The sequence below is a fragment of the Peromyscus leucopus genome, chromosome 11, assembly GCF_004664715.2.
Source record: "Peromyscus leucopus breed LL Stock chromosome 11, UCI_PerLeu_2.1, whole genome shotgun sequence".
NCBI classification, from domain to species: domain Eukaryota; kingdom Metazoa; phylum Chordata; class Mammalia; order Rodentia; family Cricetidae; genus Peromyscus; species Peromyscus leucopus.
The window spans coordinates 543636-555874 of NC_051072.1; the positions used below are offsets into that span (position 1 = coordinate 543636).

At 40.5% G+C, this 12239-nt stretch overlaps 1 protein-coding gene and 1 pseudogene across 1 annotated transcript in view; both read left to right on the forward strand.

The window, feature by feature from the left end:
- Positions 1-5742, forward strand: part of LOC114685535 — a 58179-nt pseudogene extending 52437 nt beyond the window's left edge.
- Positions 5743-5787: 45 nt separating this feature from the next.
- The window catches only part of LOC114685537 (zinc finger protein 420-like), a 28965-nt gene continuing 22513 nt past the window's right edge, over positions 5788-12239 (forward strand). The window contains 1 exon segment of the mRNA XM_037209576.1: positions 5788-5875. Coding sequence (XP_037065471.1) covers positions 5870-5875 — 6 coding nt within the window. The 5' untranslated portion in view covers positions 5788-5869.

Below are 12239 nucleotides of genomic sequence, written 5' to 3' on the forward strand. Positions count from 1 at the left end.
CTCTGTGTAGCTTTAGCTGTCCTGAATCTGACTCTGTAGACCAGGCTGGCCTCAAAATCACAGAGATCCACCTTGCTCTGCCTCCTGAGTGCTGGGATTAAAGGTGTGTGCCACTGCCACCCGGCAATATCTATATTATTTAATGGACTTATTTTTGTTAGTAAATTGGCCTTAGAACTTACTTACCTATTTAACTTTGAATAATAAGCCACTATTTCCATGTTTTATTTGAGCATGCTCTTAGTCCAATAAAACTATAGAGTATTTCTACCTGCTCTATTTTGTGAATGATAGCCAGTGTTTATAGGTAAGAAAATATACTGTTTTCTGATTTATGGTTAAACATGTATGAGTAAGTCTCTCCATTTTAACAGTAAGCATTATATGTATGAAGAATATTGCTTAGCTTTTGATCATATCTCAACTTTTCCTCAACAGGAACAATACCAAATGACTGTACGAATTTTAGCATGGCCATTGAAGGTAACTCACTCCTTATTCAACGCCAGAGAATCCATACAGGGGAGAAACCCTACAAGTGTGAAATATGTGGAAAGGCCCTTAGTTCTCAAAAAAACCTATCTATACACCAGAGACTCCATACTGGAGACAAACCCTATATGTGTAAAGAATGTCATAAGGCGTTCAGTACTCGCTCATCACTTTCTATACACCAGAAAAATCATACTGAAGAAAAAACGTACAAGTGTGAAGAATGTGGCAAATCATTTTACTATCCTTCAATGCTGAAGCATCATCAAAGAATTCATTCTGGAGACAAACCCTACAAGTGTGAAGGATGTGGCAGAGCTTTTTATTATCCTTCATTCCTGAAGCGACATCAAAGAGCTCATTGTGGACAGAAACCATACAAGTGTCAAGAATGTGGACAAATGTTTTCCTGTGCTTTAATCCTTAATAAACATAAACGAATTCATATTGATAAGAAACCCCACAAGTGTGATCTGTGTGGAAAAGGATTTACTAAACCTTCTGTACTTTCTGAGCACAAAATATGTCATACTGGAGAGAAACCCTACAAGTGTAAAGAGTGTTACAAATGTTTTTCCTCTTCTTCAACCCTTAGAAATCATCAAAGAATTCACTCTGAAGACAGTCACTACACATGTAGGGAATGTGGAAGAGCCTTTTACACTCTTTATGCCCTTACACAGCACAAGTTTGTTCATTCTGGAGAGAAACCCTACAAGTGTGAAGAGTGTGGGAAAACTTTTTATGATTCTTTATACCTGAAGAAACATCAAAGAGCTCACTGTGGGCAGAAACCATACAAGTGTGAAGAATGTGGGAAAACATTTTTCTCTGCTTTAATCCTTAACAAACATAAACGAATTCATTCTGGTGAGAAACCCTACAAGTGTGATCTGTGTGGAAAAGGATTTGCTAAGTCTTCTGTCCTTTTTGACCACAAAATATCTCATACTGGAGAGAAACCCTACAAGTGTGAAGAGTGTGACAGGTGTTTTTCCACTTCCTCAACCCTAAGAAGACATCAAAGAATTCATTCTGAAGACAATCCCTACAAGTGTGAGGAATGTGGCAGAGCCTTTTACACGCTTTATACCCTTACTCATCACAAGTTCATTCATTCTGGAGAGAAACCATACAAGTGTGAAGAATGTGGGAAAGCTTTTTCTTATAATTCTGTCCTGATCCAGCACAAATTAAGTCATACTGCAGTGAAATCTTATGAGTGTGAAGAATGTGGGAAAATGTTTTACCCTACTTCAAAACTAAAGAAACACAGAAAAATTCATTATAAAGAGAAACTGTACAAATGTGGATTCTGTGGAAATGCATTTTCTAGTAATTCTTCCCTGGTTCAGCACAAAATAGTTCATACTAGAGAAATGCCCCAAGTGTGAAGAATGTGGCAATATGTTTTCCAGTATCTCAAAATTGAAGAGACACAAAGGAACTCATTGTCAAGAGAAACCTTTCAAATGTGAAGTATGTGGTAAGGACTTTTGTACTCGCCCAGAACTTTCTGTACATAAGAGAATTGATGTCAATAAGATACCATACAAGTGTAAAGAATGTGGAAAAACCTTTTCTAGGCTCTCATACCTTACACTTCACAAATTACATCATATCAGGGAGAAATCTTATAAATATGAAGAATGTAAATGCTTTATTATGGGCCTTAAAAAAAACACTAGTAAATTCATACTGGAGAAAAACCATACAAGTATGAAGAATGTCACAAAACCTTTAGTACACATACAACCCTCAAGAGACACAAGACAGTTCATACTGGAAAGAAACCCTACAAATGTGAACTGTGTGGAAAAGGATTCACTAGACCTTCTGTACTCACTGAGCACAAGATAGCTCAAACTGGAGAGAAACCCTACAAGTGTGAGTTGTGTGGCAAATGTTTTGCCTCTTCTTCAGACTTTAAAGCACATCAAAGAATTCGTTCTGAAGACAGTTGCTACAAGTATGGGAATGTGGCAAAGCCTTTACCAAACTTTATTTATTCAACACAAATTTGTTCATACTGGAGAGATACCATACAGGTGTGAAGAGTGTGGCAAAGGATTTTCTAGCCCTTCATATCTTAAGGTACATAAAACAATTCATTCTGAAGAGAATGCCTTCAAGTGTGGAGAATGTGGCAAAGGCTTTGTGTATGTGTATGAATATATATATATGAGAATCTTCAGAGTCATACACACACACACACACATATGGTTATAGAATAATCCTCTTGTACAGTGTAAAGATGTGTCACTGGAATTGGTTTAATAAAATGTTGATTGGCCAGTAGCCAGGCAGAAAATATAGGTGGGGCAGCCAAACTAAGGATGGTGGGAAGGAGAAGCACAGAGTGAGGACTTGTCAGCCAGACCCAGAGGGAGAAGAAGATGAATGTGTTATGCTAATAAAGGTACCGACATGTGGCAAAGTGTAAATAAGGAATATGGTTAACTTAAAATGTAAGAGCAAGTTAGCTCTAAGCCTGAGCTATTGACTGAACATTTATAATTCATATTCAGCCTCTGAGTCAGTTATTTGGGACCTTCAGGTACATGTGAAGGCCATGTTCCCAGGTATCGTATGATAAGGAATATAAGTGCATCTCTAGCTCACTGCCAGGACACCTATATGTGATGAGGTCACCCCAATGTAGATGATTTTCAAACTCAGTTATCCAGAATGCATGGATTGTTCACTTCATGGGATCTTGAATTACCCAGGAGACAAATTTCTACTGTAGATTATTGAGGCCAGAAGATCCTCTGTTTACATGTGTGCCTTCATAATTTGGGGATGGCTCCTTGACAGTAAACAGTGCTGAACAGAAGCATTCATTCTCCCTCACTCATTAATTTGTGATTTGACCAACAGCAATTTCCACTCAAGGGAAACATCCCATCCTGGAGGGGGCCTCATTAAACTCAGGAAGTAAGCAGTGATAGCTATAGGGACATTTCCAAGACTCACAGAACCCTCACTGCTCATAGCTACATAAACAGTAAGGACTGTAGGAGAGGAGACTTCCTCATCAGTGGAGCTCCCTGCAAGTCACACACTGAGCTGAAGGCAGGCAACTCTCCTGAATTCTTACCCAGAGTCCACTTAGATTTTTAGTACTGCATTGAGTAGTTGTGTGTTCTTATTCTAATTCCTTATCCATGATCCTGTCTGCAATCGCAGTATTAAACTCACTGATTCATGAAGATAGGAACTTTCGTGGAATCATTGTGTCTGTCATTAGAGCCTGATCTGAGGTGAGTAGATGTTCCTTCTCTTCTTTGGATATTCACAGAATAGAGTGTCTTTTTGATTGCTGTGAGACAACACAATAATTTTTTGCTCATGATTTCATTGAGTAAAAGTCTTTTATTAGAGAACAAAGCATCATTTAGGCAGACATAATCCTCAAACAGTAGCAGAGAGCTTATATCTTGATCCCCACGTGGAGACAGGTAATACATAGGATTCTTTTACCTCAAAGTCCACCCTCAGTAATACATACTTGTGATAATGCCACACCCTCTAATCTTTATCAAACAGTTCCTACCAACTGGGGCCCAAACATTCAACTGTATGAACCTATAGATGCCATTCTCATTCTAAACCACAGTGACTTTAAAGTTATAGATCATGTGAAATCAGCTGTAAATGTCAGTGAGATCAATTCCAATATGGGCAATCCTGGCACTTCGTACTGACAACACATCTGAGCTGAGAGCACATCCAAGGAAGTCTCTTGTCTTATGAAAGTGCAATTTCATTTGCAAGGTGAGAGACCACTGTAGGGGCTGATGCTCAAATCTGTACTTCTAGGAAAGTTTCTCTGGGGTCAGCACCCAAAGTAGAAGGAAACTGTGAGATGGGGCTGACACTGTCCCAAGATAGCAGAACATGACAGCACTGTCTACATTGTACTAGATGTGTAGACAGGAAGGTGCAACCTTATGAGTGATGCCATGGGAGTCTGTTAAAAGGGTATCAAGAATATTAAAATATCAATGGAAAAAATACACTCATGGGTACAGAGGGAATCGATCTGGCCTTTGTAGTACTATTAAAAAGAACCACTTTACCATATCAGATGTTGATAGTGAACATCAAAGTCAGATGTTCACTATCCTTCCTAACTGTCCCTGTCAGGTCACAACTGCATGGAACATGGAGGTGATAGCTAAGTGGAATTGGAACCATACCATTTACTCATGGTAGAAGTATAGGAAACTCTAGACTGTGTTTAGATAGTTTGAGCTATCTGTGCTTCAGTCCTGAGTTTGATCCAGGACCAGTGTCCCTTCACTCGGGAAGTAAGCATGAGCTTCTAGCACACAGGTGGTGAATATGGACCTGAGTTTGTGAAAAATCATGGAGACACTGGTAAAATTCTAGTAGAGCTCTCACAAAAACTAAATGGCTCACAGAGATTACTAGTTGAAAGTTTTCAAGGGAAAGAAATACAGGTGGAAAACTGAGATGGATTATGGGAGATCTTTGCAAGTAAGTGTCAGAGAAGTGGACATTTCACTTTGTTCAGTAATTATACTGTCTCTGTCCTGCACCACCTTCTACACTGTAGGGATTCCAATATTAACAACAACAACAACAACAACAAAAAACTGTTTTCCAGGCCATGGAGTCAGATCCATGAATGGCTCACACAGAGTGTCAGTATAGAGGAAGAAGGATTATTTCTTCATTTATTCGTAGGAATTATTGTGAAGACAAAGCCATCATTATACCTAACTGCTTGAACTTGTCTTTGTTTTGACTTTCCCTTTTTACATAGATACAGGGTCTCTTTAAATTTCCCAGTCCAGCCTTTCATCCCAGGTCCATTTGTCAAGTAACCGCCCAGCAGGTAGGAGCACAGTCAGATATAGGACGGCTGGTTTCAAAATCATCTTTAAAAGATACTTCTCATTCCTACATTAGTGTATTGCTTGGTTATTTTAAAGTAAAACTGGGTCAATGTGATTTTTAAACGCTGTAGTAATATTAAAAATCACAATATATGGACCAGAAAACTTACAAGGCAAATATTTGTCAAAGGCTCGATTCACATTAATAATCTAGTGTTGTGGATCTGGAAGTGAACACCAGCCTCACTCCATATGGCTGTCCTGCTGACTTTGCTTCTTCTTCCTATACTCTACTGCAGGCAGCCAGACAAATCCAGGAACTCTAGAAATCTCCATACCTGGGTTCCGGGAATTCTTTCGTACAGACTTCTGGGAAATGTAGTCTGTGGCACAGTGACATCACGGGGAGCCATGCAGGAAATTCCAGTCTGGCTTTTGATCTACACACATGAGTCTCCCTCAAAGTTTGGCAAAAGTCCTGCCCTGCTCTACAGTCCTGTTGCGTCTCTGACATGGAGGTTGGTCCGGGGTGCAGCGCCGCCTGACGCACTGTGCGGGGTGCGGGGCTCCGTCTTGGAGGGAGCGGACCTGGGCTGGGTGGGAGGGCGGAAGAAGCTTCCTTGGAGGTGCAGTGCTGAACTGGCTGGGTCACGTGAGGTTGCAGGTCAGGGCTGGGGACCCGGTCATAGGGACTGTGCCCTGAGTTATGGTTTCCTTAGGATGCCACATGAAGCTCGAGTCCGCCTCAGGCTTCTGGGACAGGAGAGCTGTCCTGATAGCGCGGAGTAGTTGATAGTGCAAAGTCCAGGATTGCAAACTAATGATGCTCAGCTGACTGCCTGCTCCTGAGGTGGAGCTGGGAGCTCAGTGAGCAGCTTTGGGGGGGAAGTATGCTTCTCTAGCTGAGCGGTTTTCACGTGGACGCTGTCAGATTTCTCAGAATCTGTAGAGCAAACGGGGTCTGGTCCTTCCTAAACTCTGCAGCCGGCTAATGTAACGGTCTTGAGGTCTTGATCGTGTTCATCCTATGTGTCAGTTAAAGAATTAAGAAAGGAAAAATCCAAGTCGAAAAAAGGTCACAGGTGGGAAATTCTGGAACACAGCTGACAGATTTGCTAGAATCAGCTGCTATAGAAAAGCTTTGACTAGGGGTGAGAGAACACACATACAGCCCGTTCAGAGAGAGAGGCATCTTCTGCAAATAGATAGGGAACTGTAGAAAGTGAGGCCAAGCCTCACCTTGAGGACTGGGTTTTCTTAACCTTGGAAAGGTCTTCCCACTCTTCTGTAGGGTGGACCACAGTGGTTGTGTCAACATGTCTTGATCTGGCCTTGGGCTTGTTGATCTAGTCCATAAGCAGGGTGTCTAGGAACAGATGAAAAACTCACATGGCCTTGGGTTCCAGTGCCAGACTTTTGTGTCAGGTCAGCAGGGTGAGGAAGAACTCACAGACTGTGTGTATTCATGTGATTTAAAGTAAACAGACCTGTGATAGAAAAGAAACTTCAGTCTACTGTATTGCACATCCTTGTCATCTCTGCATTTGTGAGGGGGAGGCAGGACCCTCTGATCTTCCCATGCTTCACCAAAAATTCAAGGCCAGAGTCTGTGTCATAAAACATTTAGACATACTTCATGGTCATGAGAAATACTTTCTGATGGTTCATTTCCTGTTTCTTACAGTGAGTGCCATGACAAATCCATGCAATCAGCACATTGCTGACTTAAAAACTGCTTGTGGTTAACTTCTGTTGACACATTCCACATGTAATTTAAACTTTTGTCACTGAGATATTTTTGTTTAAAATATTAAATTTTAGTGATTACATACTTATTTGCATTTATTCCTTGAGGGCCTTGCTTAAATATTCCTTTTTGTAGTGATTGTTCATTCTTTTTGGTTATTAATCTGTATTAGTTACTGTCGTGACCTGATGCTGATTTCTTCTGGTTTCACTGATTTCTTCCAGTTTGCTCCTTTCATATCTAATCTGAGACTCCATTATTTCTTCATTTCCATTCTGCAGTTCTTGACTGATGTGGCTGCTGTGGTTACATTCCTGGGTCTTTTTTTTTTTGCAGCTGCAGCTGGGATACCTTCCCCTGTCCTTACCAGAGGTTCCACTGTGTGCAGATGCTTCTTACAGTGAGCCAGAACAAAACCACTTCCTCCCTGTCCTTCACATGGACACTGCCATATCCAACCAGTAAAGCAAAGTGCTCATGTTGGTTCCTGCTCTTCACAGGTCCAGTCCAGGTCCCCTTGTTGAGCAGTCCTGTCTCTTTCCTCCCAGGCTTCTTTCATTGTATTCTAATGTCAGTGTGAGGGAAGGAGTTCCTTGTGTTTACAACTCATGCATGAACCTTGCTGTGTTATACATATCATAACTGGAAAACTCTGATGGGAAGATATGCTGGGTGAGGATGTTCAGTTCCTGTCCATCGATCTATATGAGTATATCTGAGGCCATGGGGAGACATTGCACAAGATTTGAACAGGGGTCAAACATGCAAGGGATAAACTTGAGCAGCACAGATTTTCATTAATTACATTGTCATTTTCGATTATATTCGTGTGTTTCATAGTGTCCTCCATAGTCATTATGAAATGCAACAGCATATTTTGAATTGAATGGTGTGTATGGTCACATGGTCAGCATCATCTCTTTGACAATCTGCATTCCATTGTTGTATTTGCATTATCTATAGAAAATTAAGTCACATCTATGAAGGTGCATGCCCCAAATCTTTTTTGCATACACTCGGCTTCCTGGTGCTTTAAGAAGACTCAGAAACCATATATGTACTATTTTTTTTTTTTTTTTTTTTTTTTTTTTTTTGGTTTTTCAAGACAGGTTTTCTCTGTGTAGCTTTGTGCCTTTCCTGGAACTCACTTGGTAGCCCAGGCTGTCCTCGAACTCACAGAGATCCTCCTGCCTCTGCCTCCTGAGTGCTGGGATTAAAGGCGTGCACCACCACCGCCCGGCCCATATATGTACTATTACAATCCACAAATACATCTAGACATCTAATATAAAAGGCAAAACTTGTGATAGTATTTTCAAATTAAAGTTATAATATGTAATTCATGTTTCCAAAGCAGATACTGCATTTAGCCTCCCATATTTTTTCATGGTTTATTCCATTTTCTGAGTCATATGTTGCAAGACATGGTGGATTAAATCATCAATTAATGACTCTTTCATGCCACATGTATGTAGTTTGTATTTTAAGCACTATGTCCAGTAATGAGTAGATAGTCTGCTTTGAATGAAGGGTCACTACTGTTAGGAACCTGATCAGGAATCCAGTCCTCCCTTTGCATCTGGCTTGGACTTCCCACCAATCTTCAGTGTTGTCTGGTTCTCTGAAAAGGTATCTCTGAGGAATACTGACAGGAGATGCAGCAGTTCTTAATGTATCTACTTTGTCGATTCTGTTGTTCTAGGCTTGTCTCTAGGGCCAGTCTCTATTCAAGTGGACTTACAGATTTTTGCCTCAAAATAATAGTGTGAATGTTAGCAATTTCTAATGAATGATATTATTTGCATTTCTTCTGCATAGAAAGTGAATTTTGCCAGGCTCACATTCCCTTCAAATGGTTGCCATTAGTTGTACTGGATAAAATTCCTACTAAATGCTCTCCTGTTTACAGGTGCACTGCCCTCCACCCACAGCATCTCATAGGAGATTGACCTCAAGACAGCAGATGCTTCCTCATGGAATGGTGGTAGACAGTGCTGGGCAGCACAGGGAGTGATCCTGGCAGTTAGTTCTCCATTGGGGACCTACACTATTTCTCTCACAGAAGTGTGTTTCCATCTGCACTGTGTTCTGGGCTCTTTCCATTCTCCACAGTGACTATTTTCCCCTGCTCTTGGTGATCATATCATTAAAAAGAGTCTCATCTGTGATTTTTTCCCCCTTCCTTGTAAAGGTAGAAACGTACTCCACTAGCTACAAAGTTTTCAACACAGTTCAATTGCTTCTCTCTTGAGAAATTACTGGGTGTTCTAGTCACCAGTTTTCTTCAGTTAGCTGGTGACCCGGAGATGTGTTGTCCTAGTTGCTACTTAACTCTGCCCTTTATTTCAGGACAGGATTCCATGTAGTCACTCTTTACAGAGTATATATTTCTGCCCTACCAAAGGTCTTGTGACAATAGCTACTCCCTCCTCCCAATGCTGACACAAGACTCAGGGGATTTAAGATGGATGTGATATGAAGGTCTCCTGCCTAAGGGTGAGTTTGCTCAGTGCTGGAAGGTGCTTTCCAAGCTCCAAGGGAGAGAAGCAACAAATAGTCCTGCTTAGCTGTTATGACCGTGAACCACAACGATGACCAGTGTGGCATGATATCTCTAAAGGTGCCACAGTGCCTGTCACACCTTTGCATAGCAGCAGCTGTCAAAGGGACTTAGAGGGGACAGGAGACCTACGTAATGCTTGGAGCTGCCTCTTAGGTCTTAAATCATAGAGGAGAACATATTAATGCCACTAAACCATCATCATCCATAACTGCACTCCAAATACTTCTCCTTAGACCTAACTGAGTGTAGCTGTTACTACTCATCAAAGGCGCTTCTTTCTGCAGCACAAAGAGCAATACAGAAGACTAAAACTTACCAAGTGCAGAGAACTATTGTCTTGTGGTGCCCTGACCCAAAAGATTCACTATAGCACAATTCTTGCACACAAGGCTCTGGGAATATCTCTGCAATATATTGATTATGAGAGCCAGAGGTCCAGGAAGTCTGCTGTGAGGTTGTGCATTCTAGAATATGAAGGGAAGCTGCGCCCATGATACCCCAACAATATGACTGCCTAAACAAGCCCTGAACAATGCCAGTTTCACTGCAGGGAGCAGTCTGCTGGGTAAACAAAGAAGTATAGCACCTAAGAACTGCTAAGAGAGAGCTTCCCTAAGGATGAGCCCACTCACTATTCATCCAGGAACGAGTGATCAGTCCTCAAAACATACAGACAGGCCATACTGAACAGAATCGACCATTCAGATTGATATAGGTATGTGTAGATGTATTTATATATTTATGTGCTCTCTCTCTCTCTCTCTCTCTCTCTCTCTCTCTCTCTCTTTCTCTCTGTGTGTGTGTGTGTGTGTGTGTGTGTGTGTGTGTGTGTAAAACAATAATAATTAGAGAAGAATACATCATATATTTAAGATTGACTGTTGGGGGACATGAGAGAAGTTGTAATGAGGAGATAGAGGGGAAATGATGTACTTACAGTTTAATTCAATATTTTTTAAAGAAAATGAAGTCTTGTCCATTGGTGCAATATTGATGATTTTCAGGCAGATAAAACTAAATAACACATGATCTCATTAACATGTTAAATGTAAAAAAAATTGTAACTCACAGAAGTTCGAGATGTAATGGTTTTTTCCATTGACCAGTGACATCAGTAAACTAAGGCTTGGGGACTTCTTGAAAAAAATGGATGCTCTGGAGCAGTGTGATAGGAGGAGAAGCCCCCAGTACTGTTGCCCCCGGATACTGGATGTGTGTAAACATTATGTAGTGTACTTTTCAGAAGCCTGGAAGATAGTGTTTAAGGAGCTGACCATACCATAACTGAGAAAGGCAAACCAAACCTTACCTGTGAAATTATTACAAAATAAGACATTCATACACATATTGCTAATAATCTTAATGCAGTAATTAAAAAGGTAAAATAATGTATGTCTATTCTCATAGGGCATTCTGTGACTCTACTCAATAAGATATGAAAAATAATTATTAATTTTGAAAATTTGAAATAAGGAAATAGCATCAGCTACAGCACACTGATACACAGGTATATATGTGCAAAACATGCTTTAGGAATATCATTAGCGTGTCAGTTAATGCCTGTCAGAGAAAAGGTAGAAAAGGAAAGTGACTAAAAGATGGAGTGATGTCTACTCTTTTAAATTCTCACTTGTTACTCCTTTTCTTGCAGTTTTTAAAAAATATGTTCAAAGCTGGGTGGTGGTGGCACACACCTTTAATCCCAGCACTCGGGAGGCAGAGCCAGGTGGATCTCTGTAAGTTCAAGGGCAGCCTGGTCTACAAAGTGAAATCCAAGACAGGCACCAAAACTATGCAGAGAAACCCTGTCTCAAAAAACCAAAAAAAAAAAAAAAAAAAAGAAGAAGGAAAAGAAAAAGTTCAAATACTTAAATGACATTTAGCCTGTGGTTCTTCCTTTATTAGTTTACCTTTTGCTTGCTCAATCTCATGTCTCTTTGCTTCATTACTAAACTCTGTAGACGTCCAGAAACCAGGACAACAGCCAGAGCCACTGCATCAAAATTTGTATTTTCATTGCTTTTCACACTCATGATTTCACTTATTAAGTGTTGAAAAGTATATTCTTCCTCACTATGACTTTCTTCTGTGAGAAATGTGCATATGTGTGGTGTATAGTAGCATATGGCACTAAATGAATGTTCTTTTTTGGATGCATTCATTTTACATTTTATCTGTCTTAATTGGATCGTGTCCAACTGGCTTTATAGGATCTTTTAACTTGTGTTTCTTTGAAGACAGGTACAGTGTGAGATCATGTGACCACTTCAGACTTGTCTGGGGAATAGTACTCACCTATGTAAGAAACATTTTCAGCTCTTTCACCCTGTGAAAAACCTAGATTTGTGTCCACAGGCACACGATGCCTGTGTTAGGGTTTCTAGTGCTGTGATCAAGACCATGATGAAAGACCACTTGGAGAAGAAAGGATTTATTTTAGACTACAAATTCAGGTCACAGTTCAAGGCAGGAACCTAAGGCAAGAAATGGAGCAGCGGATACAGAAGAACACTGAATACTGACTTCCCCAGAATGCTTTCCTATACCATATACAACTGCTTGCCTAGGGTGG